General features: G+C 46.8%; 1 protein-coding gene across 1 annotated transcript in view; it reads right to left on the bottom strand.

Moving 5' to 3' along the window:
• Positions 1–27,682, bottom strand: part of MYO7A (myosin VIIA) — a 75,196-nt gene that overhangs the window by 8,107 nt on the left and 39,407 nt on the right. The window contains exons 22-45 of the mRNA XM_067289607.1: positions 27,180–27,398; positions 26,898–27,005; positions 26,099–26,308; positions 25,338–25,541; positions 23,980–24,156; positions 22,119–22,208; positions 20,714–20,841; positions 19,265–19,391; positions 15,744–15,863; positions 14,832–15,005; positions 13,344–13,571; positions 11,462–11,632; positions 10,267–10,384; positions 8,246–8,372; positions 7,954–8,123; positions 7,661–7,851; positions 7,340–7,464; positions 6,383–6,540; positions 5,089–5,242; positions 4,362–4,517; positions 4,046–4,151; positions 2,261–2,374; positions 1,073–1,160; positions 527–633 (exon numbers count right to left, since the gene is read on the bottom strand). Coding sequence (XP_067145708.1) covers positions 527–633; positions 1,073–1,160; positions 2,261–2,374; positions 4,046–4,151; positions 4,362–4,517; positions 5,089–5,242; positions 6,383–6,540; positions 7,340–7,464; positions 7,661–7,851; positions 7,954–8,123; positions 8,246–8,372; positions 10,267–10,384; positions 11,462–11,632; positions 13,344–13,571; positions 14,832–15,005; positions 15,744–15,863; positions 19,265–19,391; positions 20,714–20,841; positions 22,119–22,208; positions 23,980–24,156; positions 25,338–25,541; positions 26,099–26,308; positions 26,898–27,005; positions 27,180–27,398 — 3,570 coding nt within the window. The remainder of the gene's footprint in view (positions 1–526; positions 634–1,072; positions 1,161–2,260; positions 2,375–4,045; positions 4,152–4,361; positions 4,518–5,088; positions 5,243–6,382; positions 6,541–7,339; positions 7,465–7,660; positions 7,852–7,953; positions 8,124–8,245; positions 8,373–10,266; positions 10,385–11,461; positions 11,633–13,343; positions 13,572–14,831; positions 15,006–15,743; positions 15,864–19,264; positions 19,392–20,713; positions 20,842–22,118; positions 22,209–23,979; positions 24,157–25,337; positions 25,542–26,098; positions 26,309–26,897; positions 27,006–27,179; positions 27,399–27,682) is intronic.

Raw genomic sequence — 27,682 nt, 5'->3', positions numbered from 1 at the left:
TACTACATACATACTCCCATTATTCTGAAAATGTAAGTGACCAGCAAAGCATTAAGAGGTACAGACATATTGGGATAATGGTTTTTATCCAGACAAGACCTCAACAGGGAGTGTGTGTGTATGCAAGTTTTGAGCCATGAAGGTGTCTCTTTCATCCCAGAAGAAACAAGGTCAGAAGCACTGAAACTTCCTGCCTGGCTGCTGGCAGTCCTGTGGGAGTGTCACAGCCCATCTCCAAGAACGGAGAAGCTGAAAACCTTCAGGATGCTTCTGAATTCAGCCTCTCTGCTGAGGCTGCCATCAGGATACACTCTCTCCTGCTTCTTGTTACTTGCCCAAGAACATCTGGCCCAAACCCCAGCTGAGCTGGTTGCCCTAAAAAGCATGATGGTTGTTCCTTGCCACGCATGCCAATAGTACTCTTGGCAGTGCCCTATTTAAGGCAGGTCCGCAGGTGGAGGAAGTTTTTCTATCTCATTCCTAGTTCCTCCCAAGTCTCCACTGATATTGCAGGTCCATAGAGTACCTGGTAATAGTGGAAGATCGAATCTGCCATGGAGTCCTTTCCAGGCGTCGTGTTGGTCCACAGCTTCTTCATGAAGAACACTTGGTAGGTGAGGGAAGGCACTATACCTGTGCAAAGGAACCGGTGAGCAGCCACGTGTGAACAACGCTGGGAGCACCATGTGGCAACCGGTGTCCCATAAGCGAGGGGTGCCTTGTGCTCGTCACAGCCTGCAGGGACAGGGGAGCTGGCAAAGCTGCCAGAGGGGCTCCAAGCCTCTAGTGCACCTGGGCCTTGCAGAGAAAAGCACACCTTTCCCTTGCAAAGCTTTGTTAAAGTGGGAGGAGTGTCTAGCTTCATTTGGCAGCAGAGGTCTTGGAGCTCCTGGGCAGATCATCTCCCACGTGATGTCTCCAGGGATGGCACAGACAGCACAACCACAGCAGTGTGGTGCGACCAACATGGCAGGCCTTGCTGCCGACCTTGTTTGAAAGAGCTGGAGGGCTCTGGGGGGGGGATCAAGGCAGGGCTGTGTGTGACCCACGATGGAGAAAAAGTCACCGTTACCATCTTTTGCTGGTCTTGCTTTCTTTATCCAGTCTGTCAGGTGTCTGACAAAGTCGAAGAAGAAATCTCCCTCGGGCACACTGATGACCTGGGGGCACAGCACATGGTTATGAAGGCTGATCATGCAGTGAGAGGCTCAGGCAGGGCTGGCCATTGCCCCATCTCTTGCAGGTGTTGCTCACTGCTTTGTCCCCGTTAGGCTGATGTGTTAAAAACGATCAATGTGAGAAAGCCACTGTCAACACCTCACTCTTCCCACAGGTCCTGTCTCTAATTTCATCCATTATTCCTTCTCACAGCTTCTTGTTTCACCAGGGCAATTCATTTTGCTTCATGATGACTGTTGTTTTCTTCCAGTTACTCCAGGCAGCTCTAAGTTTTTCTTACTTAGCCCATCTTTATAAACCCACCTCAGCAACAACCTGCCTTTTCTACCTTTTTCCTGATGGCTGTTACCTCCTTCACCCAGAATCAATGCAACATCACAGGGACAGCTACCTGATAGGGGCCAATTGACTTGGCTGCTACATCTGGCAGTTTCACTGTGCTCTCTTATGGACCTTACAGAGAATGTCCTTAATATTCAACTAATACACAATACAGTGAGTCCTTTGGAAATAAATCTGCCTCTTGCATCACCCAGGATCACCCCAGGTATGCAATGGGCTGCAATTACTGTGTGAGATCCTGCACACAGGGAGGTGCTTGTTGGATCTCTTGGTCAGCATGGACACAACGGGCTGTTACAGTGCCAGTGTCAGGTGCTAATGCCATCCCCTCTGAAACTAGGAAAGCTTTGCCTGGCTACCCTTGGCACCTCTTGTCATCACTGACCTGCTGTGGGACTACAGTCAGTAAGAGCAAGATACATCCGGCACTCCTGCCTGAACAGATTTGCGTGGCCTGCACCAAGGTCTACCTCTGACTGACTGGGATGACCCATGCTCCCATTTTAAGACCTTTTGGATGATTGCTACAAGCCATGGCTGTGGGACTGCAGACCCCAGCTGTAGCAGGTTGGATCTGACTTAGAAAGGCCACACTGCTTGCAGAGAAATGCACCTCACCCATGAGTGAGCAGAGAGCCCTGGCTCCTCCAGTGTGCACCCTCTGGGGGATGGGTCACCAGAAATGCCATGCAGCAGCAAGTGCCCCAGGGCCACCCCCACCCCTGTGTGGGTCACTCACCTTGTCAGAGATTTTGACAAAGAGGCTGAAACCCTCAGAGGACTTTAGGAGCAGCCTGTTGGAGATGTTCTGGCAGAAATCCTTGGCTTTTGTGCTGGACTCCACCTCAAATGCCTACAAAGAAAGGAAGAGCCTCGCCTCTGCTACTTCAAGATTAATTTCCGCTCTGCGCTCTCTTTGAGGAACACTAGTCTCAGATGTGCTAAGGGATTTAGCCACCCACCTCCAGTGCAATCAGTGACATTGCTGCTTCTGTACAGTTGTGCTTTGTGATGCTATATTCTGTGCTGGCTTATCTAGGGCTCCCTAGGCAACGCAAGAGGTTTTCCTCATCTAAAAGTTAGGTGTTAAAGCCATTTGTCTAGCAGAGCGAGAGATCCATCCAGGCTGATTTGTCCCAGTATTTCTCCACTGACTATGAGGGAGCCCAGATGCCTGGCTTAGACCAAATACCTGATTTCTGGACAGCTGAAGAGAGGGGAGACGACTCCTACCTTATATAGGGGAAGCGATACCTGAAGGACCATAGCACTTGCATGCAGGTTCCAGCCCCCATTTTGCATTCTGAGCTCTGCTCTGTGTTTAGATCACCTCAGTTTTGCTCTGGCCACTTAGAGGTTCTGGATATGACCCCGTTAACAGCAGTTTAAGGAGTTTAGGTGTCACTGAACACCCACAGTACTGAACTCTAGGCCAGTCTCTCACGGGAAGTGGAACATGGGTGCTGGTGGTTTAGGCTAACACAGTCATGCACGGGGTGGGCAGAAGCTTAGATGCAGATGCATGTCGTACCAGAGTGATGCTACTCTCTGCCAGTCCACCTGGGTGACTGTCAGTGCCAAAGGGACTGCAGCAAACCCAGCTGAGTGCAGAAGACCCCCACAGCATCCTGTCACTGGCTCTCACACAGATGTATGTGTATAAAGCAGTGTTATGCTTACTGCTGGTCACATAGAAAAAAAATATTCAAAGTGATGAGAAATCCCAGCAGATCTCTTCACCACAGATGAACAAGGGCATGAGAAGGTGCTGGAAAGAAGATGCATTACCCTTTCTCCTCCATAGATGTGCACAGCTTTGCACATACACCCACTTTGAAATACAAGAACCTGGATGTGCCCCTAGGCGTGAGGGAAGAGAGAAATGAATGCCTCACTGTAAGGCTAAACAGCATGAGACAGTGGTATCTGCAAGGACATGCATACCTGCTCCAGCATCAATACAACCAGCTGCCTTATTGGTGTGTAAGATGCTTAATGAGAGGTTCCTGGGTGCAGGCATCAGGATTTCTGTGTCATCTCAGGTCAGGAGAATGAGGAGTGATTCCAGCTACCTACTCGCTGATGCTGCCAGAGCTGGGTCCCTGCCCAGCTCCTGGGGAGCCCTGGTCTGGTACCCAGCTGGGCATGGGTGGGCAGACTATGCCCATCAGTCTAGGCTGAAAATGACTGATGGGCAAGGTTAGAGACCCTGCGAGGGAGTGGATGGAGCTGAACCCACCCAGTTTCCCTCCTGCTGGCATCACACTATAAATCTTCCAGTGAACGCTGACACAGCACCCACACCTTGAAAAGGTGAGTTGCAGTGAATCAAACTCTTGTCCTTAGTTCTCAGCTGGTCCAGGCAGAAAAGGATGGGCTGTCCTGACACTACTCTGGTCCAGAGCCTTCTGGGAAGGCTGACTTTTTTTCTGAATCAGAACCAACAATGGTCTGTCTTGTGATTTTAGTAAAAAAAACTGACTGATCTTGACAGGAATTAAAAACTTCCTTCTCCCGCTTTTACCTCATCGGTGTCATCAGGGAAGTAAACTTTGTGGAAAATTTGGGTGGTTTTGTGTTGAATTGCTTCCACTTCTACAAGATGGGGTGGGTACTTCCTGGATCCATTCCTGCAAAACAGGAGGTGACAAATGCCACAGCATCAGTCAGTGTCCTCCACCTCATGTCCCTTTAGTTCAGCTTGGTTGAATGCAGAAGGATGTTGCAACCTTCAGTGTTCCTCCACCCCCAACTACTGAAATATCTCCTATTCGTATTCTCTCATACATGTGTGCAAGCTGTGACATGGGCAGGACCAAGCAGGACTTTTGGTGCCGTACCTCAGTGCTTTCTGGAGTCTCTGGATACAGTCTGCTGCCAAGGGGTGATGCTTCCGGGACTGCAGAAACCTCTGGACATGGGGCAGGAGAATGTTACTTGGAGGGAAAAGGCCTGTACACAACCACAACAGCTCCCAGCCTTTCTCTTCACTGTACCTAAACGAGAAGAGACCCCAGGAGGAAAAATAATCATTCACTGCATGGACATAGCTCTGTGCCTTGGTGTGACATTAGTGCTGAGAAAGGAGACGCTGACTGGCAGGAGATACAAATGGTGGGCTGTAGAGGAGGTGGAAAATGGGACGCTCAGACTCTGGACCCAAGGGGCTGGAGGAGTTGCAACGCAGCCAGCCGATGCTGAATTTAAATGGGCCTCATGACACCCACCCAGGTGGGAGTGTCAGATCCGGACAGAGGTCGACTGGTTAGATTAGAGATTTGCCAGCACAGGGATGGAGGATAGTCCTGAGACCATCCTGGACACAAGGCTCATCTGATCTATGGAGAATTGGTTGGGACTTTAAAACCTAATCATGCCCAGTGAGTTAAAATGACAATCTGTTACAACAGGACAACACAAGAAAGATGGCTCCACCAGGATGAGATCATAAATACTGTCCCAGCAGCAATGTGCTGAGGAAACTATATGGAAGATGCCAGTGTTTCCCTGCTTCTCAGCACTCCACGTCCAGGACTGCTTTACTCAACACAGGCTGCTGACTCTTACTTGATGTGGTTGTCTGTGAGCTGCTTGAGGGTCTGGCAGTAGATTTCATCCTTCAGGGGCTCAGCTTTCAAGGCACCTTCAAATATTTGGTCTGTCAGCTCATTGACTGAGCGAGTCCTTTTGGATGGGTAGTCACCCATATACTTCAGCACAGGTGGGAGGCAGGAGTCAAGGATTGGCTAACTGGGAGGTTTGGGGAAGCCATTCTGTTGACGATGTGATTAAAGAGTTCCTACACATGACTATAGAAGTGGCTGTATTTTGGTGGAGGGGGCACAGTATATGGTAAAGGCTTTAAATTCCTTCAGGAGACTTCCAGGGAGCTCTCTCCCTTTATCATGCACCATCTAGCCTTCTCAGGTTGGAAAGAATTACTTTGGGGTTGGGATATATAGGCCTAGGAAAGCTCTGTCATTACTAAATTATCCAATCACACATGGAACTGCCACTGCAAAGGGCCGGATTTACACCTGGTGTCATTAGACAGAGGCCTGAGGACACCAGTGGAGCTGCAGTAACGTAAACCAAACCAAACGAGGACCTTCACCATCATGCTGTATTGTAACTATTCTACATAAGAGGCCACAGTTTTCTGAATAAAAATATTGTAACACAGGGAAAGAGGCAGGAAAAAATTGCAAATGTCCTCTTATTTTTTTGCCAGTCCTTTTAATTTCTCCTCCTATTATTATTTGCTATTAGGACGAAATCAGTAGTAGTAGCAATAGTGGTAGCATCAATAATAGGTTTATAACAGCAGAACTATTAAAACTGTAAAATTTGGATCCTAGAGTCAAGCCCCACCAAAAAATAAAGGCTACTTCTACAAGTTGGATCTATGTTTGCACTCAGCTTGTCTCTCCCATGCTGCATTTATTCTGCCATATAGGGGAAATTCAGGCATCAAACCCTGTCCCCAAGGCCATACAGACTGGTTTGCATCCCCAATGAAGAGGGCTGCATCCCTTTACGGCAGATGCATCTTGGAGAGAGCCAGCTGAAGCAAGCCAAAACAGAGCTGGTCAGTTAACCACTAAGCAGTGTTGACCAGCAGGACTCAATAACTTGCTCCCTGGCCCTTGTTTATCAAGCTGTACAGAACCCCTTGAAACCCAGGGATTCTTGAGTCTAGAGTTCAGGATCGGGCCCATCAACAAGTCTCTGTGGATGGGATCAAAACCCTTTAGAGGGAACACAAGCTTTTGCATGGGCTTTGCTCAGGCCCCTAAACAGCCTCAGCCTTTCATCTGCCAGACCTGCTGCCCCAGAGCTCCCCCAGGCAGTGGAAGGATATCAATGAAGGCCATGCAGGCTTCTTGGGACAGCTCCTCACTGCCCAGGATCTTCTTCAGCAACGGCTGTTTGATGGGCTCGCGGGTGTAACACCACAGCTTGTCCTTCCCACGGCTCTTGGTAATCATGACTCGGCTCAGGGTGTGCTTGGGAGGTGGCCTGGTGACAAAGGCAAAACGAAAGGAAAGGTGGTTACAGGGATAAAAGGCAATGGATGGGGCCAGAGCCTCACCTGTGAGGGCTGCTCACAGCACCTGGCTAATGAACTGTTGCACTAAACAGCAATTCACATTTTAACAGATATCCAGATCTGATTCTGCCCAAAGATATCCATCTGTATTTTCCTAGGTCTCAGATATGTCCTTTATGGGCGCTACCTAAGTACTGACACCAAAACAAATTTCTCTTCCCCCCAAAAGCTTCCAAACACAAGAGGAAGGATGATGGAGATGGATGGTCAGAGAGAGGGGCAGCAACAGTGAAAGAGTATTGCCCAGGAGAACAATCCTAGTGGGGAGAAGACATCCCACAGGATTTGGTTCGCCTCATCAGACTAGCAGCCCATCTGAATGGGAGTGGGAATTTTGGTAAGCTGTGTTCAGCGGTGGTGTACACTTAAATCTTCAGAGCTAAGAACTTCCTCACCTAACTCACCTGCTGCGTGTACAGTCTGATGCTATGGATGGGATCATAGGAGAGGAATATCAGACCGTCAATTTCACACCACCAAATTTCACACCACTACACCTACTCTGAAGAAATCCTTCATAAAATCTTGTCTATGGAAAACTTAGAGCTAAAATGCAACGTAGCAACCTGGAAGATGCAGATGTACGAAGTCATGCAATGGGATATTTAAAGTCTTTTACAGTAACCACAAAATTATGTCCCTGATTCCAAACTATCAGGAGATGGGCTGCTACCTCCTAAACTTTTTGAAGGTGGTTAAAAAAATCACCTAAAATAATCATAGGAAAATTCTTCCAAGGTATATGGTTTCACCCTCTCTTCACTGTCTGAAATTGCCAGCTGGGAGGTTCTGATTACATCTTGTCGTTGGTCGGGGGTCATCGTGACCAGTGCCTGTGGGACAAATAGGTCTCTGTTACCAGATATATTTGAGATAAACAGATCCTGATGTATCCAGAGAGAGGAAGCAGATGCAAAATGAAAAGACTGGTGGTGAGTGAATAAGATTAATCCAAACTCTTTGGGAGGGCTTTTGACTTCCTCAGACTTTGTATCATACTGAGTTGTGTCATCCCATAAGAGAGCTTACCACAATCTCCAGGGGAGGCATGGTGACTGTAGGCAAGACGTAAACAGAATCTGTTGGGAAATCCCCTCTCTGCTTGGTCCGTTCGTTGAACCCATTAGCCCAGCCTGAGTTCATCACGTGTTCTCCTGTATCCTGGTCCAGAACTATGAGGTCTCCTTTGAGGAAGCTGAGGAAACCAGATTCTTCTCCCACTGCAGCAAAGACAATCATTAGGTTTTTTTTTCCCCCCCCTAATACCTTTGGAGTAATTATTCAGTCTACCTGTTTGCCACTGGGCTGGACCATTTACTTACCAGGGTTTGGGTTGTCTTGGAGAGTGACCACATACTTGGATCTTTTCCTTAGTCCTTCAAGGAAGGTCACCACGAGGTCCCGGATGTCCTCTGCATTGTTGGAGGTGAAAGTGTATTCATCACCTTTAATGGTAGCCAAGGTGAAACTCTGCCCTTGCAGCTTTCCCCCTCTAGGATGCATTTTCACAGGAGACACAAAGAGGAAAGATAACAGCGTCAACAGGCAGAGAGGCAAAGCCTGGAAAATGATTTGTTTAAGGTGAGATCACCAACTAAGCCTGTTCCTCCTTACCTGCTGCTTGACACAGCTGTGATCTCTGGGAAAGAGAGCTCTAAGAGAACCTGCTCCTGTTCATCCACAAAGTACACCCCTGTCCAGTTGACAGCTACAATCACATCATTTTTAGGCAGGCTTGGCCCTGGGTTGAAGACAAGACATACAGTCAGTACACGAAGGGTCCTAAGACACTGAAAATGTGTGTGTATTGAATGAGCACGCAATGGCCAAAAAAATTAGTGTTATTTTAAATAAGAAAAACTAGTGGCAGATTCATAGCTTGAGCCATTCCTAACCAGAATGCATGAAAAGAATAAGGCTTCTGAAAAAGACCACCTACAAGGTCCACGAAATCTTCGCATGTGAGGAGCCTCTAACACTCACAGAATCACAGAATCACTGAGGTTGGAAGGGACCTCTGGAGATCATCTAGTCCAACCCCCCTGCTCCACCAGGGTCACCTAGAGCACATTGCACAGGATTGCATCCAGGCGGCTTTTGAATATCTCCAGAGAAGGAGACTCCACCACCTCTCGGGGCAACCTGTTCCAGTGCTCTGTCACCCTCACAGTGAAAAAGTTTTTCCTCATGTTAAGATGGAAGTGTCTGTGTTTCAGTTTGTGCCCATTGCCTCGCGTCCTGTCGCTCGGCACCACTGAAAAGAGTCTGGCCCCATCCTCTCGACACCCTCCCTTCAGATACTTGTACACATTGATAAGATCTCCTCTCAGCCTTCTCTTCTCCAAGCTAAACAGGCCAAGCTCTCTCAGCCTTTCCTCATAAGAGAGATGCTCCAGTCCCCTAATCATCTTTGTGGCCCTTTGCTGGACTTGCTCCAGTAGTGCCACATCCCTCTTGTACTGGGGAGCCCAGAACTGGACGCAGTACTCCAGATGTGGCCTCACCAGGGCTGAGTAGAGGGGGAGAATCACTTCCCTCGACCTGCTGGCAACACTCTTTCTGATGCAGCCCAGGATACCATTGGCCTTCTTGGCCACAAGTGCACATTGCTGCCTCATACTTAACTTGGTGTCCACCAGCACTCCCAGGTCCTTCTCAGCAGAGCTGCTTTCCAGCAGGTCAACCCCCAACCTGTACTGCTGCATGGGGTTATTCCTCCCCAGGTGCAGGACCCTGCACTTCCCTTTGTTGAACTTCATGAGGTTCCTCTCTGCCCACCTCTCCAGCCTGTCCAAGTCTCTTTGAATGGCAGCACAGCCCTCTGGCGTATTGGCCACTCCTCCCAGTTTTGTATCGTCAGCAAACTTGCTGAGGGTGCACTCTGTGCCTTCATCCAGGTCATTGATGAAGAAGTTGAACAAGACTGGACCCAGTACTGACCCCTGGGGGACACCGCTAGCTACAGGCCTCCAACTAGACTCTGTACCACTGATCACAACTCTCTGAGCTCTGCCATTCAGCCAGGTCTCAATCCACCTCACTGTCCACTCATCTAACCCACACTTCCTGAGCTTGTCTATGAGGATGCTATGGGAGACAGTGTCAAAAGCCTTGCTGAAGTCTAGGTAGACAACATCCACTGCTCTCCCCTCATCTACCCAGCCAGTCATTCCATCATAGAAGGCTATCAGATTGGTTAGGCATGATTTCCCCTTGGTGAAGCCATGCTGACTACTCCTGATCACCTTCTTTTCCTCCACATGCATGGAGATGGCTTCCAGGATGAGCTGCTCCATCACCTTTCCAGGGATGGAGGTGAGGCTGACTGGCCTGTAGTTCCCTGGGTCCTCCTTCTTGCCCTTTTTGAAGACTGGGGTGACATTGGCTTTCTTCCAGTCCTCGGGCACCTCTCCTGTTCTCCATGACCTTTCAAAGATGATGGAGAGTGGCTTAGCAATAACATCCGCCAGCTCCCTCAGCACTCGTGGGTGCATCCCATCAGGGCCCATGGATTTGTGGGTGTCAAGTTTGCTTAAATGATCTCTAACCCACTCCTCCTCCACCAAGGGAAAGTCTTCCTCTCACTCCTTCCTTTGTTGCTGCCTATGCCCCAGGGATGTGTTCCACTGACTCACCTGAGAATTTGAAGGCTTCGTAAAATCGAGAAAACAGTAAAGGCCACTTGAAACGTGCAAAATCCACCACCTCTTCCTTGACTTTTTTGGGGTCTGTCCTCTTCTGAGTATAAATTCCCTGCAGACAAGGCAAACCAAACCATCGTGAAGCAGAAACCTAGTTATAGCCAGGAAGATAGCAAATGAAAAACAATTCATTGAAATGTAGTTAATTCATTTCATCTGAAGATGTTGGGACCAATATTAATTTAGGTCTCAGAATAAGGCAAAGGGCCAAGAAGTTCTACAGGAACAAGTGATAGGCTGGACAAAGTCCCGCAAAAATTCTGGCACCCAGAAGGGAGTAATTCTACTCTGAGAAGGCTGGGCAAGCATGTGGAATGACCAGCTTGGGTGGGATTCATCTCAACTAACTTTAGATTTCCCTAGTGTAGGTGTCTACTTCTCAGCTTGATAGTCCTATCTAGCCCTCAAGCACAGGTATCTAACTTCATTTAGGACAGCTTTGGATACCTGAGACTTCTGCATGTAGTTGACAGGTCTGACAGAGGACCTGCACGATCCAAGTGTTTCTGGAGCGGGGATACCCCAAACATCTATATTTAAGCAACTGAACTGAACCTCTGAATCGAGCCCTTGAATCTCCATTGACTGTAATCGGAGGCGAGATATCTAGCACACATGGAGACATCTACATTTAGATGTCTTAACCTGGAAATGGATCCTGCCTTTAAATGAATGCCAGTGTTCATGCTGGATGACCCACCCTCATGGTAGTAACAAGTTATGGGAGTTGGGGGTCTGATTATGCTATGGGACAGTGTCACAAATAGTCTTAGGGAAGTCAGGGAGGTTTTACACAGCACCTGGCACCATAGGGACCTGCCATTAAACGGGGACATGAGCCACCACTGTAATACAACCAATAACACTACAGTCCTGTGTACCAGGAAGAAAATCCCAGAGATGGAGTTTTGCTTCTCACAATGAATCTCTGCAGGTTGTCTTCATCTGTCAGATTTCTCCTCAAAACCAGTGGTAATGCTGAACATGGCCAGTGCAGAATCTGCCCTTTCCCTTTGATTTAGCTTCAGGCAAGGCCAAGAGCTGAGCTTTGGAGGCTGACATATGTTTAAAAGGCACATGAAGCTACTAAAGCATGCCTTCGCCCTTTCCAAATGATCTATGTCCCCACCTTTTTATGTGCGGCTATAATGAGCTGAGCCCATTTCTCCACGGTTTTTGAAGCTGTGATCTCCCTGTCCGGGATGTAGGATGGAATTAGATTTAGCAGCCTTTCCAGCACCATCTCTGACCCATAGTCCACATAGTACTGCTGGGAAGCCAGTTCTGCCAGATCTTCTTCCTGTGGGAGCCAAACAAGCCAACATAATGCAGTCACTAAACCACTCAGCCCCAACCTCTGTGCCCCACGGCTCAGGGACTCCTTTGTGAAGGCAGGATGTATTGCTGCTTCAGATTGGGGTGGGGACTCTTCCTTTCAGCAGAAATTCACCAGTGTTTTAGGCAAGTCTAAAGCTCAGAAAATTGATCCTGTGCTGTCAAAAGTGATAGTTGCTATGAACAGCTCTTCAGTGGATAGTAGGAAAGATTATAAACTCTTCCTCTGCTGCAAACATTCATTAAAAGGCCTTAATACTTCCCCCGGGCTCTTACATCCTTTAGACTAATGCAGTTAAACAACAGCACATCCTGAATGCAGATAAGACCTTATATGGGCCATGACACCACATGTTTGTCCACATTAGCAGAGCAATCTGTTGCTGTCATCTGTTGGCAGTGCTGTTTGCACATGAACACTGTAAGCTAAGACTAGGCCATATGCAGCCCCATGCAAGCCTGTATAGTGCGTGAACACATTTATCTCTGTCTTTCTTTGAAATTCAATCTGCTTCTAATGCCTGCAGTTGGCAATGGTTAATTTTGCTATGGTAAACAGAGCTTAGTGTTTGGAAACTCTGTGTATCCATCATTTCTAATACTTGAGAAGTCCAGCAATTGAAACACCTGTGCATGCTGCAGAGCTTCATTTTGTAAAATGTCCTTTAGTCCAGCAATATACCAAGCACTTTGGGGTGAAATAACAGAGCTACTGAGATGATAATAGTGTAGGGAGACCAGGAGCAAGAGAGGGGGAGAAATAAGAAGAGGCAGGACTTCAGATAGATAGGATAAAAGAACTGAAGTTAATGCAATAGAGATAGAAAAAGATGCTTTAGTTCCCAGGGTACCTGGTCTCTACTGGATCACAGGAGAACAACTAAGTGTTGGGGAAAAGGGATATCTTGGATTCCACTCCTGGATGATTTCAAACACAAGCAAGACAAAATATGGTGGACACTGACAGAGGTTTGGATGTCTCTTGAGATGTTCATTTCAGTGAGAGTGGCATAATTCTGCAAGTTCTTAAAGACTCTAGGGGCTTAAATTTCTACTGCAAATGTACCCTCATCATATGGCTGTACTACTGGGATTGCATTGCATGGTGTAAATCCCGTTATCCTGAAAAGCATTGTTCATGTCTAAACCCTAGCAGGATTCTCAAAACAGGATTCTGCGTACTCCTGATCTGGTGATCTGATTACAGTATGCCTGTGGACCCCAACCTGAGGCTGACAGATGAGGTGATCAATGACTCTCCCATTCGAAAGCCAACAGGGGAGAGTGTTCATGCAGCACATGGGAATCTCTGATTTCTCCCCAGCCAAGAGGATCAGACCCCATAGTTCCCAGTTCCCAGGGGAATAACATAATCCCCAAGGTAGTGGGTGTTCATTGAGGAAGCTCTCTTATCTCCTTTGGTGAAACCTATTTCACCATGCAGGAGTTATACATTGGACCGGACCAGTAGAGCATTTGGCTGGGAGTGGGGAAATGTTGGCTCATTCGTCTTCAGTAGGAGGTGACTGCAAATTTCTTAGAGGCTGAGCTTTGGCTCTTAACTAGGCAAGAACATCTTTTGTTGTAAGGCCTATCTCAGCGAGGAGAATGGCACGTTCCCACTGCAGCATTTCAGTGCTGCCCAGGGAAGGGCTGTAGCTGTTGCAGACACTTACCTTGTCACACCGATACTCCCCAAACTTCACACCTCGGACGATCTGTTGGTAAATGAGATTTGTGGCCACATTGTCCTCATTTGGGTTGTGCCAAGGAGTGAAGATCTCCTTCCTGAAGAAGAGCCGCCAAGGTGCGTTGCGCTCCTGGGCTCCCTGCTCTTTGGCGTACTGCTCGCACTGAGACACAGCATCCATCACATGGTCATTGCCACTCCCCAGTGAAGACACCTAGTCAGGGCAGATAGAAAAGGGGGGATTCATCTGACAAAATCTTGACATCCCTAGATAGAGCTATCTACATCTGAGACACTCATCTAGGCTTCCTTTATAACCAAAACAAATCAAAGCATCTATTTCCCACCGACTAGCCAACGTCGTTGAGTGAGAGAAATGCCACTCCAGAGCACCTAGAGCCATTCTGTTTTGAGCCCCAATTTCCCAGGCCAGAGTGAAAGGAAAAGACTAATGTGAATTATCAAAGACAAAGGTCCAATTATAAATTATTGTTTATTCATATGGTGCTTTGAAACACCCTGTTTAAAAGTCATGGGCTTGGATTCAACCATGCTAAGCATCAAACAAACCCAGAACAAAAAGCCTGCCCTCGTTTATCATCTCTATCTTCTTCCTGTGGCCTGGCACAAGGCCCTTAAGCGCTATGCCTTCTCTGAGTGAACTTCCCGGGATGAATGGCCATATACTCCTCAAAAGAAACAAAGAAGACAAGGGTATAAACCACTTCCTTCTCCATCCGCAGGCAGAGGTGGCCACTTATGGAGGGGAGAACATACTCCATCCTCTTACACAGCAGTTATGGGAATAATTCTGCTTCATTGAGTTGCAAATATTGTCTCATCTGATGAAGTTTTACCCTAGGTCTGTTTTCCCTTCTCATTTACATTCACCTTTATTTTTATGAAATTTCTGAAGAAACACATGTTTTTACTTTAAATAACTTGGGATAAATTCCAATGAAAGTATGATAACTTGGGTTTTAGCTCATTTTACCAGCTTAATTTCAACCACCAGCTTTTCTATGCACATTAAATGTAGTTGCTCCCTTGCATAAAAATCCACACTGCTTTGTTTTTACTGGAAATTCAACTCAATTAATTAATTTTCCTGGGTTAAGAGCATAGAATCATGGAATAAAGTAGGTTGGAAGGGACCTGTGGAGGTTTCTGGTCCAGCCCCCTGCTCAGAGCAGGTCCATCTCAGATCAGGTTGCTCAGTGCCTTGTCTTGTTGAGTCCTGAATATCTCCAAGGATGGAGATCTCACAGTCTCTCTGAGTCCCTGTTCCAGTGTTCAGCTACCCTCACTGTGAAAATCATACCAGCATCTGCACTGTAGAAATGTTTCTTCCTGACCTTGAGGCTGCTGTTTGCTCAGAGCGCAGGGTCATTCTGCCCTCTGGAAAATATGTGGCAGCAAGAAGAATTTCCCCCCTTTTTCATAGGGATAGTCAGGAGTGTAATTCAAGACATACCTTGTCAAACAGTGCGATGTAAAGCGAAAACCCAAATCGGTCCTTCAGGCTGATTTTGTCAGCCAGAGAATTACAGAGCTCTTTAGCAGTTGTTGCAGAGTCTGTCAGCAGGGTTTTTGTTGTCCCATCCATAAACGTGACAGGCAGCATGATGGGTTTCTTGGACTTGGTTGCCTAATGGATTAAAGTCAAAACTTTATGAAAGCATTGAATTTCAACCCTTTCGAGACTATTTAGGTATGTATTCTCCCCCCGAAAAGTGGTAAACCCTGATCTCTCTGACTGGCTGCATTTCAATACTACTGTAACATACCCCTCAACAAGATAATGCATGGCTGGTCAGTGGAAGCATTTGGAAATCCCAGATTTTTTATTTAATGCATTCAGTTATCAAAATGTCTTGCTTAGCAAATCCAAGCATGCCTGGGAATGCTCCCGGGCACTGAAACACAACTCTCTGTGCTAGTAAGCTAGTATAGCAAACTGTTAAATATAGCACAAACTGGGTCTGTTTCAACTACTGCTGCCCCTGAACAAGTCCTGGGCAGCTGTAATGCTTCAGGGATCATTCCCAGCAGGTGGTTTGCCTGCAGCCACCCTCACGTGGAAAGCAGCTTCCTAGCATACACATGGGCTGCTCCGTGCCAGCTGGCCTCAACGCCTGAGAGCATCCTCGAGCACATTTAATTTACAAATATCGATGTAGCCTAAGGGGATGATCTTCAACATGCTCTGGAGCAAGGCCTGGATGCATGAGGAATGCAATATTTTAGAAGTACTTGAAAGTTTTTGAGAGAAATCAGCATTTTGTCATGCAACTTTCCGTCCTGCTAGACGTGGGGTTTGTGTCATAGTGAAAAGCACAGACCCTGCACCCCACTGGGCTGGGAGTGGGGATGGAGGGGCTCGTACCTGCAGTTCCAGCCAGCTGGGTGGCTGTGTCCTTGTCCCGTTGGCAAACATCCGCCGCAGCCTCTCTTCGCAGTAGGGAGCGTAACCAGGGGGGCCTCCGTTGATAAAGTTCCTTAAATACTGTTTGCAGTAAGAAATGCATTGATTAGACCATCAGCTGTAGAGACCAAACATTTTCAAGGGTTCAAGAAAAAAAACAAACCAAAACAATGATTTGTTGGAGAAAAGCCTTGCTGGGACTGTTAAAGGCAGTGATATTACTCAAAGCTCAGGACGTTCTTAAACCACATTGTTGGAAGCTGGCAGAGATGACGATGGACTGTACACTTGCCTTGTTCTTATACTGTACGTTACTGGCCTTGGTGGAGATAAGATACCAGGCTAGACAGATCTTTGATCGAAGCCAGTGCAGCTGCCTTTATGTTCCTATTATTGTTGCCATTAATTTCAGTGTCTGTATTTTAAAGATAAGCCATATAAAATGTTATTGAGTGTAAGCCAAAAAGATGGGAGTGAATGAAAAAGATCTACAAGTAATGTCCAAGGGGAACTGTAAGCAAATACCACTCAGAATATTCAGCTACCAGTATAAAAGGCTACCAGCCTTTGCAACTGCATTAAATAGATGTTTCTTTACTTAGATTTTAACGTGCATTTTAAAAGATCCTAAGCCAGAATTTGAAGCATTTCATCATATGTTAAAAATGCAGCCACTTTATTGTAGAGAAAATAAAATCTAATAACTTCCCCAACATGACACTTGAAATATTTAATAAATATTTTGGCCAAACACCTCTAAAATGAAGCTAAGATTACTAGTTCTGTAAATCTTATCTTTTAGAGAATCTTCATAGATAGGTACATTGTTATTTGAAAGGAAAGTACAAAGAACTGGAGCGCTAATGTGCCTTGACCCCTGCTTAGCATGTGATTTGCCAAGGCTTTCTAGCATAGACAGGAGCCAAGGTGTGCCCTTCATATTGGGAAGCACCCATATGGAAAACATGTCCAAGACTGCCCCACTATCAACTAAACCCTTCTCAAAATGTTTAGTTCTGTCTAACTGACATTTTCCAAGGTTGTGGAACAACTTCCAGGCACAACAGTTTCTTGAAATTCCTAGTCTCTTTTTCAGGAACATTTCTGCTATGAAAGTTAGATCCCGATACAGGTTTCATGCAGAAAGTAATCAGATATCTGATGCACCATTCGCTGTACACTTTCACCAGGGGGAAGAGCACAGGACAGAAATGCTAGGAAATATTTATCCTTTGATTTTCTTATGTGTTTTTCTCTCTGTTAAAGTGGTGGTGGATAATTGTTGCTAAATGAGCAGTCAGGGCATTTGTGGGAAAAGACGTGAGATTAACAAAATGCTGGCTAACTGGCTGATAATCAATGTGTGGCTATCTTCCACTCAGCTGCAGCTATAGCATGGTGAAAGTAAAAGTCTGTAAACCCATGGTAAATTAGATGTTGGCTGACTGCAAACATCTGCAAACATGGCAATAACAGATTAAGAATAGGAAAGTGAGGTCTAGCACTGACATGGAGTTTGTGTCCCAGCCCAGAACAGACTGGAGTAGGTGGCCTAGATTAATGTAGCTTCAAAACTGAAGCGTTTGCTGAAATCCAACAAACACTGAATATTCCTCTGCATTTCACAAAACAAAAAAGTGAACCTGGATGGGAATGTAGCGGATGGAGGCAGGATTAACATTTCCCTAGGAGAATGCTTTATCTTGAAACACCCTGACTGCCATTGCAAGCTGGCAGGTGTCGATGACGTTCCCATGGGTAACTACAGTGACTTCGGAGGAGCTCTGAGTGCCCCCAGGTCGCTGACCGCGCGTTGCTCTTTGGAGAGTAACTGCAGCGTGGTTTGCTGCAAGGGGTGTTTGCACTCAAACCTGAGCAGCCTCAGTTCAAGGACAGTCACCACAGGCTGCCCACGGGGACACAGAAACTGTTTTGGAAGGAGATTTGGGGAGGACCCTGGCTTATGGTCTCAGAACTGCTCTCTGGAGGAGCCCACCTCTTTCCATGTACTATGAAGAGAAGATGGGTATCTGAAATTTGGTGGTGTGAATACCCCTTTTTCCCCACAGCCCCACAGGTGTATAAAGGCTTACCTACTGCCCAAGATTAATATGTGAAGAATTAGCATAAACCCCCACAGCGGCTTTTGGGAGTATTGTCACATATTTCAGCACGGAGCAGAACTTAGGGCAGAGGTACATGTTCAAGCCTTCAGAGTTATTCATAAATGATTTCCGAGAAGTGCTACGCTTTCCTAAAATAAGTTTCCGCTATTGAAGATTTAAATCCACACTATTTCCTGTAACATACTTTCTCATATCTCATTTCCAGACATAATTTAATTTTCTGCTACCTTGCCAGTGATTTATTTGCCTTATTATATTTCCTAGTGACAGGGCCCGGGGATGAAGGAAGAATTTCTATTCTTGGCTTCAGCTCTTTGAGTACTGAGGACCAACTACCTGATCTGATATCTATGAGAATTAATGGAAAACCTTGATCTCCAGTGGGCTTGGGAGCAGGTCCAGGCTGCGACAGTCTTACAAAAATCTGAGAGGGACAAAGGTGGTCTTCTCATGTCATGGCAAAGCAAAGACACGGTGTTGAGACCACTGCCATAAGCCAGCTAAATGGGATTAACCTGAGCAGTCCTGTGGGTGTTAACCAGACTCTAGGTGTGTAACTCATTTGGAAGACAGGCTGTTCAAATCCAGGCAAAAAAACCCGTGGATTTTGCCCAAGGGGAAAAAAAATCCTTGACAACAACCTGATTTTCAAGTGTCAACGCCTTAGCAAGTCCTACTGATTTTAGTCCTGCTGATCCATGGTACTTCTGAAGATAAGATATATTACATGTCATTTCCCTTGTGACTATTTAAAGAGTTGACATTGTCAATAAAACACCTGGTGGGGCAAGTTCCAGCATGCAGAAAGCAACTATGCAAGCATACTTCCAGGTAATTAAAACCCTCCTTTTCTATGTGCAATTTCTTATATTAAGTTATATTTATAACTAACTGTGTAGTACTGCTCTGTGCCAGATTTTGTAGAATAGATGCCTGAAATCATACGGGCAAATGCAGCAGGTGCTTGAATGATTGCACAGTTTTGTGTGGAAACTAGTCTTCCGAGGGACAGGGAAAGAGAGAAAAATATGGGCCATTCTGGATGTGCATAACCCACTTGTAGCTTCCTACAACTATGTTTCCCAGCAGAAATCACTTAAGCACATTTTGCTCATCTTCATATATCTAAAATACAGAAGGCTTCATCTGAATTTGTTGTCTAATTGCCCTAATCAGGACTTGTGTTACATTCACACTTCTCTTTCCGATTAGGACCTTTATGTCGTTACAATTCCTGACAAAGACCAAAAACAGGATTCCCTCCACCATGAAACCCACAAGAAAAGCTGGTCCCAGGGATGGAAAAGAAAATGTATCAGCAGATAATTCACAGGCTGAATATCATTTGCAACTTACCTTCACGAACTTCTCAGAAGGAGCGAAACATCCCACACACAGGGACATCAGGATCCAGCCCCTGGCGTGGCTGCTTTTGGAAGGGTTCTGGGTCAGCTGCTTACAGATTTGACAATAGATTTCATCCCTGCAGCAAGAATCAGAAAACAATTATAGTTCACAGGGTGGTGCTCTTCAGAGTGAATGGACATAAAACCAGGCCCCATCTGCATGTGATTGATAATTAAAAATCCCTTTTGGAATAGCAAGGATATTAATTTAACTTCTGTAACGATGGTTGCGCTGGTCATCACTTTGTGTCTAAAATGTCACCTATCTCCAGTCCTGTAACTTCAAATAAGTGATGCCTTTCCCTGTGCTTCAGCTGGGATTCTACATGGCTGACCAACAGCGCTTAGAGAAAGAGGAAGAGAAAAGATGGTCTTGCATTTCAGGCAGCTGAATGTCACCTCCGGAAGATGGAGTCTATCCTGGCTTCTTACAAGGGTTTCTCAGTGATACCAAGAGAGTCTCCTAAACTAAACTTCACAGAGGGCCACCATCTGGGAGAGCTTCATTTCCCAGCTGTTCCTGTTGAAACACCTGAACTTGTTTCGCAGAAGTGTTGGGAACTAACAGCTCCAGTGGAGGTCAAAGTTTATCCAGCTCTTAAATATAAACAAGCAAGTACTCTCATAGGTAATATTTACAGGTCTCTCAATTTGGGAATTAATGTCCACTTTTGGCTTTAACCTTAGTTCCTGCATGTAAACTGCAGGATAACAGTACCTTCTCATCTATATGGGAGACAGCAAAAACTAGTTACCCCACCTGTCTGCTCTCAGAGCAGACTTTGTGCACCCTGCCGAAAAGCAAGACTCAGGTTTTCATGGTGAACTGGGAGGATGAAATGAAAACCAGAGAAGCTGGTCCTCAGATGAGGATGCCTGTCCTCTTTGCATGAGCAGATAGGCAGGAATGAAAGAGTGTGAGATCACATAAGTAAGACTGTATTATAATATGCACATATAAATGAGCTAACTCAAAGGTGAGCAGTCAGCCTTAATCCGGTACTTGCTAATTTTTGGATGCTTGATTTACCAACTGTAATGAGCTTGAGTGTCTCATTAGTGATCCATTAAAAATATTTACACAAGCAGAAGAGATCTAAATGGTCAAATGGAAAACAACAAGTAGCGAACAACAAAAGCAAACGTTAATAAACCAACCCAGCACACTAAGTACTCTCAGAAACCTTTGAGCCTCCCTCCAGGGGCTCTCAACCAGGCCTGAAATGGACACTAAGGAATGTGACACAGCCTGACCCATGCTAGGCAGCACAACTAGAAGAATGATATAACGGGAGTTTTGTTCAGCTGGACACACTAGCAAAATCATTTGGACAAAAATAGTTTAATGAATAAGGAATGAAAAGAATGGCATGTTTATGCCTTTGTCCTGATTTCTAACCTTAATGCTGGCCTGAGGATGCCATTACCAATAATGAAATGGAGCTTCTCCAGGTTGGAGGTGGGCCGGTCTTCGAGCATGCTGTTACCCTGGAGCGTGGACTCACCATCATGAAGTCTCTTTGTCACCTGCCAACCAGACACATTGCTCTCTTTCAGTACAACTGGTCACGGTGTCCCCCCACCCCCATCCCACATGTGTGCTGCTCCCCCAGGAAGACTCGTCTGCCAGCCAGGAAAGGTCTTAGGAGGACTCTGGTACTTCAATCTAGCACTTTACCAGTGATGAGGGTGTTACTTTATTGGCTTTAATCACATACAGGTGAAGATGAAGATGGCTCTGTCTATTTTTACTCCCACCTGCCTGGTCTTTTCTCAGCTTTTCTGTAACAGCACCCTTTTATCCCAGCTCTGAGCAGGACTGCAGAGGGGAAAGGACCACCAAGGATCGTTGGAATAACTCTGGCTTATTGCCAAGGAGGGTCTGGTCCTTTAACTCAGTCATATTAAAAAATCTTTAAAACGCTAACAGGAAAGACCCCCTCCCCAAGCTAGTGACGCAGCCAAAAGCAGATAAGCATGGTGCTGTTTGTGACAACAGGGATGGCATTCATCCGCCTACCAGCTCTCTGTCTCAACTAGTCACATTGGCCTTAGAGCCACTGGAGAGAGACAGGCATTTCTAGTGTCTAGAGCCACTTTAGTATAGGATCAAATGGACCCTATTTCTCCCCACTGATTCTAGAGGGAATGAGGGTGACTATCTCAGAGAGAGATTTTTATACTCTTTAGCACCTACAGCCAGGTGAGATGATGCCTGCTCTGGAAGAGGACAAGGCAGTGTGTAAAAGAAGACTGAAACCATGTCTTTCCATTTCTCTCATCCCCTCCCAAAAGGCTTATTGCTCCTTATTCTTTCAGGATGGGATTTTCAAAAGCTCTCAGCCTTAGGCTAATGGCTGCCATGGGGAATTTTGCCACTGGCATTGGATGGGAGCAGAGGCAGAGGATGGGCCAGTGCTTTTGGATACCCCACCTCTGCTACCTACGGCACAGAGGAGGGCAGGAAGCTAAAAGCAGGGGTGATGTTCAGACCATCACAGAGTGGTGAGAGGTATCGGCAGCTGGATGGAGGGCTGTGAAAGAGGGGAGGGAAGGTGCTGGATGGATGGAGAACGGGAGCCGAGGGGAGGCCGGCGCGAGGTGCAGAATGACTCAAGGAGACACGGGAAGCCAACCTTTCCCCTTAAACACTCCTTAAATCTTTCAGGCAGAGAGACAGGTAGCGCCAAACCCAGAGGAGGGCTGGTTCTATGTTGTCTAGGGAAAAGCAGAAGAGAGTCAGAGAGGGCTGCAGACAATCCAACGGCACTTGTGCTGCCAGGCGGCCAAGCGTCTCCTCTCACCTCCTCCGTCAATTTGGATTTCTTCTTGAGTGTTAAGGAGACCAGTTTGTGCCGCACACTGTTCTTCTTGTGCCCGTCAATGTGAGTACTCTGCAAAGCAAGGGGCATGTAGTGAAATGCAGTGAAGCACAGAGTCCTATTAAGTAGGTGGTCCCCCTGCCTCCCCAAGGCTTCTGGAAGAGGCAGAGGATCCTGGGTGCAGAAGGGGCTACTGGTGGGAACAAAAAGTCTGGACCCACATTCCTGTGCCCTGTGATAACCCAGGTCTGGCCCTGAAGTAGCATCTGGCTACTACTCAGTAAGCCTCCCGCAGATCAAAACTACACATTGGGGAAATCTGAAAAAAGGCCAAGTTTTGTCAAGTAAGTAAGTGGCTGAATCCTAGAAAAACTGTGTCCATCCTATTCTACTGTAACCCATTCAGGCTTGCTCCTACATGGCAAATAAATGAGCAGGATCACTCTACGAGGTGAGCCATTTGCACAGCAGGTTTGTGAGCTGGAAGTCATCTAGCCAGGGTTTCAGGGGCAGGTATAGTTCTCCTTTATGGTGTCATCACCATTAATCTCAGCTCTGTGCTCTGTCAGATCTCCCAGAAGTATAAATCTGTTGTGGGACAGACCCAGGCACTGATTACATATCATAAAGGATGCAATAAGGAGTTTCTGTTGACTTTCTGTTTTCATACCAACTTTATGATAGCTGTGGGATTATGATGGCATGGAAAATCACTTCACTTTTTAACCCAGATAACCTCTGAACATTTTAACAACTTTGAAATGACTGCGATTTTTTAACCAGATCAGCACTTTGAGTCCTGCAGCTGTGATGTTTTATACCCAGTATAAATCCAGGTCAGTACTATAAATCTGGATTTGTATATGATCAGACTCAGGGTCGTCAGCTAGCTCTACGTTGTGCACTCTGCAGAGCAGATGCAACCACAGACACAAATGACTGCTTAAATTTTTCTTCTCTTCTGTACTACCTGATGACTCAACTGGCCAAAATATGCCCTTTTGTTATAATCAAAAAGAAATGATAGGTAGAATTAAAGGAAATTGAATCCTGGTGCATATTTTTACAGAATTAGAACCCAGATGAGGTTACTTTCCTTCTCAGGTAAATGAAAGTACTAAATGCTCTCACTGTCTCTAGAAAACCAGGAGATTTGTCAATTTACATCTGCAAATGACACAGGGGCTTGTCCAAATGATGCAACAGAAAACTTATTGTAAAGGCAGCAGCACCATATACAATATCCCAATAGCAGGCAATATCTTTCCCTGTTGTATAAGGCTTAAAATTAAAGGTTAAAGATGAAAGCATTTCAGTGCTACAGATAGTATTTTATCCAGAGCAATGGCTTATCCAGGAGGGGTCCTAAGACGAAGTCATCCGATAACATCCCAGAAAGCACTGAGGATATAATAGGGATTTTTTTTTCTTATTTCCACAGCTTAATCTCCTGGCAACTCTCTACTTCCTGCTCCAAGATTAAGGGCACATTTTTAATTTTGTCTCCTCTGACCCAAGGCAGATCAAAACAAAATCCCCAAATGAGAGGCTGATGACACAAGACATTGCACTCCCGCCATGTGTTTCTACCCTATGGGGAGAAGGAGAGAGAGCAGAGCCCCATGACGGATGTCCGGGCGCTTCCCTTACTTCAGGTATCCGTGTGATGAACGAGGGACAGGACCAATACCTGACACAGAGGCAGTTCTCCCCTCATAGCATAACCACAGATAAAACTGACAAACTGATCGGCTACAGCAAACCCCATAAGTAGTTTCTTTCTAGACACATTACAGTATCCATCACCTAACGATATCGACTCTTTCACAATGGTAGCAATTACCTCTCCTTCTCCCTGCAGCGCCTGCAGTTCTTTTTTATAGGTCTTCTTCCCAAGAGTCTCATAGATCTTGGTCATCACTGGTATTTTCTCACCACCATCACTCATGGCTGTGTGATATTTAGGCTCAGGGAGGTCTCCCATGAAACGGAGGACAGTGATCCATACGGCAAGTGCTGCCTGTTGGAAAAGAAAGTTTAATTTCATTAGCTCTCAGCAGGATAGTGGGTGTGGTGGTCAAGCCATGCTGAATCCATGAGGAAGGGGGGCTTTAAAACAGCATAAAACAACCTGCCATTTGGTTATGAATGAAAAGTTATGTGAGCTGGAGCAGTATAAAATACATGATGGACTTTTCAATAGTCAGATGCAAAGCATGCAATGAGGCTAAGAGAGGAAGGGCCTTAAAAATGGTTAACAAATACAAACAGTTGCCTTTTCCCCTTGTAGAAATGGGCATCACGAAGAAGTGACTTGCCTAATTGTTGAATAGGGATATGACTGGAGAGATCAACAGTGTGATAGGGACAGAACAGGTAATAGAAAATGCAGGGCCCTGGGAGAGTCCGGGTACAATTCTGCCACCCCATTCCAAAGCCAAGAAGACGCTTGCACAGAGCCTGTTCTCAAGAGCATTGACCATCCGTGACCCTGCCCCAGCCATGCGGCTGCACCTTGGCAGCATGCCCTGATTGCTACTGTGGTCTCCCCGTACATCTTCAGGAGAGAAAACACTTCCCTGCATTGCACACAACCATTTTTCCTGCAGCCTGCACCTCATCTGAGTGAGCAGAAGCCGGCCGGGCTGACAGCCAGGGCCACCAGAATCAGGCTCTGTGTTCATGCCACCACGAGTGTGTTTGTGCACCCTGTGGTGGTGGTAGGGGTTGCTTCTTGGCTAGGAGATGCCACCCTTATAGAGAGGCAGCTACTGACAGCATGTGTGCTCCTAGCCAACTGCAAAGGAGAACCACTGTGAGGGCAAGATGATGGACAGATGTTCATTACAGCTGTGCAGGTTCAATGTAGTTCTGCTCTTGAAGCGGCGGTTATAGGACAAGCATTTCTCCTCTGTTAACTGTCCATGCCTTGAGCCCCACAGCACTTCATTAACAGTCTTAACACAAATATCAGGGTACAGAGATGGGCTCACCACTACGTCCCTCTAAAGATGGTTGTCTTTTTATCAGTGCTGAAAGCATGCTGGTGGGACAGTGTTTGCTGACACCGCTGTGCTCTCCATTGAGCTCCGAGCACACCAGTATATCCCAGAGACAAACTGGTGCCCTTTGGATGAAGGGCTTCCTAGACTTACTCCAACCCATCCCACCCTGCTCAGGGGCTGTCATCCCCTGCCTCACCAACTGGTCTCCTTCATCTTCATGGTACAAGAGAGGTTGCTTGAGAGGCCGGCGGATGTAGGTGTGTGTTGTCGTGCCCTGGAAATACGTGGCGGCAAACTTGGCAAATTTGTACTCCGAGAGATCTTCCTCCTCTTCCTCAGGGAGGGGCAAAGCTGCATCAAGGTCTTCTTCCTCCAGCTCCTTCTGTGCTCGCTCGAGATCCTGGCAGGGAAGGACATGTCAGACGTGCTGCATGGCTTTGGATACTGAACAACCCCCTCCCCTTGGCCCTGACTTCTCTGCCTGCCTGATTTCAGTCATGAAGGAGGCAATGGTGTGAAATACAGCTCTGGAGTCCAGGCAAGGCTGGAGTCCCGAGGGTCATGCCTGTGCCCAGCAAGGTCCCCAGGGCAGAAGGAGAAGCATTGAGCTTGGCCCCACTCCCAGCACAGGGGAAAGGGGAATTGAGTTAGATGTTGTGAGCCTTAATAAACCACAAAGGAGCAGATCTCAAAGACTACAGGGCCTCAGTGATCGTGCAGCGATGCTGCTCCCCTCCACACGACAGCCCTAGAGAAGGCTTGCAGATTGCCTGTCTGTCCCCGTCCGCAGCAAGGCGACCCTCTGGGAGTGCCCAGGGCCTTCCAACCATGCAGAAGAGCCTGGGCTGGAAGGAAGGCTTCAGAGCCCACCTTCAGATTGCCTCTCTCTACCCTGATTCATCAATGTGTTGCTAGTGCTTTTCATGTTGTCGCCAGGCCCGTGCATTTCTCCAATACCTCAAAGCCATTGGGTGCCTGTCCTTCCTGGCCAGGCAGAGAGGAGGTTGTCCCTAGGAATCCAAACATTTTGTCCACCATGTCCGAGTCGTTCACAGGCTCATTGCGAGCTTTCTCCATTTTTTCTAACAGCTCTTTCTTCCGACGGGCTTCCTCCTTTTCCTTTACTTCTCTTTCTGCATCTTCCCGGGCCAGCTGGGCCAGGCGTACCTAGAAGAGGACAGTTGCAATGACTAAACTACTCCCTCCAAAGAGCTGTCACTAAATTCTGCAAAGCCTGGCTTAAGAAAAGCAGACTGGCCTGTACTTAGGGCGTTATCCCAGCAACATGACTTGGAGCAAATCAGTAACATGTTTATGTCTCAGTTTCCTAATTGCAGAAAGACACAGCAACAGCATTTTCTCCCTCTTTTTTGCCTGTTTAGGGTGTCTGGTCTAAGAACAGAGACCATCTCTGACCCTTCTTTTTATATATACATATAAACCAAGCATGTATGTAAAAACACACACACACACATTGGTCTATACCGTGTCCCAGTTCCCCCTTCAGCCTTTATACAGTAGCAAAAGCAAGTGAAAAATAAACACAATCTCTGTCATTCCTGTGCAGCAGATCAGAAATTCCGGAGCAGCTTCAGCCTAGTTAGAACACAGAGGGCTTTAGTGAATTAAATACAAATAGCTCAAGCAGGGCAGAAATCCCCTAGATATTTTTGGCATTTCCCCCTCAAAGGAGTAGAATCAGGGCCTGAAAATCAGAGAGAGAGAGAGACCCAGAAAGAGGGCAGTCACAACATACTTGGTGTTTCTTTTCTGCTTCCTCTTTGGCTTTCTTGGCACTCATCTCTTTTCGGAGTCGCTCCTCTTCCGCCAGCCGAAGTTTCTCTGCTTCCAGGCGTCTACGATACTGGGAAATAAACACAAGAGCTCTTCTAAAAAGACATCTACTGCTTTTTGTAATTCTGTTGTGCTCTTTAAATACCGACCCCATGAGCACATGATGCCAAAGCACACGGGGTTGTTTATATCCCCTCTCCCTGCCTCCGTTTCCCACGACCAACCTCTCCTCCGCGGTACTTACTTCCCCCCGAAGGCGCTTATACAGCCTTCGGGCAATCATGCCCCGGGCGTACGCCTGGATGGTCAGGACGGCCCAGAGGCGGTGGCGGAAAGCCCTGCGGACGAGGTAGCCCCGGCACCGGGCCTGAAACTCGATAATCCTCCTGCGGGCCATGTGGTACCGCTTGTGGAGTTTGCGGGATCGGTAGAGGGCCTGCAGTCTCAGGAAGCCGATCCGCATCTGCAAAAGGGAGCAGGATGAAACCACTCCGCCGCCCGGGGACTCGCCCCCCCTAAGCAGATTTCCCTCCTTAATCTCCTGCTTGCACGGCGGTAAATAAGAGCAGCTGAAAGCAGCCAACACCAGGACAAGCTTTTGGGAGGGAGGTTCTCTGAGAGGGTGGAGAAATACAGGGCTCTGGCTGTTGCACTCATTAAAAGCCCAGGGAGGATGAAGGCTGATTCTTCTCCACTGAGTCCTGCAGAGCTTCTCCCCTTGAGATGCCTTGAAAGGACTGGTTCCAC

The sequence above is a fragment of the Apteryx mantelli genome, chromosome 1 (assembly GCF_036417845.1).
Source record: "Apteryx mantelli isolate bAptMan1 chromosome 1, bAptMan1.hap1, whole genome shotgun sequence".
Taxonomy (NCBI): Eukaryota; Metazoa; Chordata; class Aves; order Apterygiformes; family Apterygidae; genus Apteryx; species Apteryx mantelli.
This window is presented reverse-complemented; position numbering and strand designations above follow the sequence as displayed.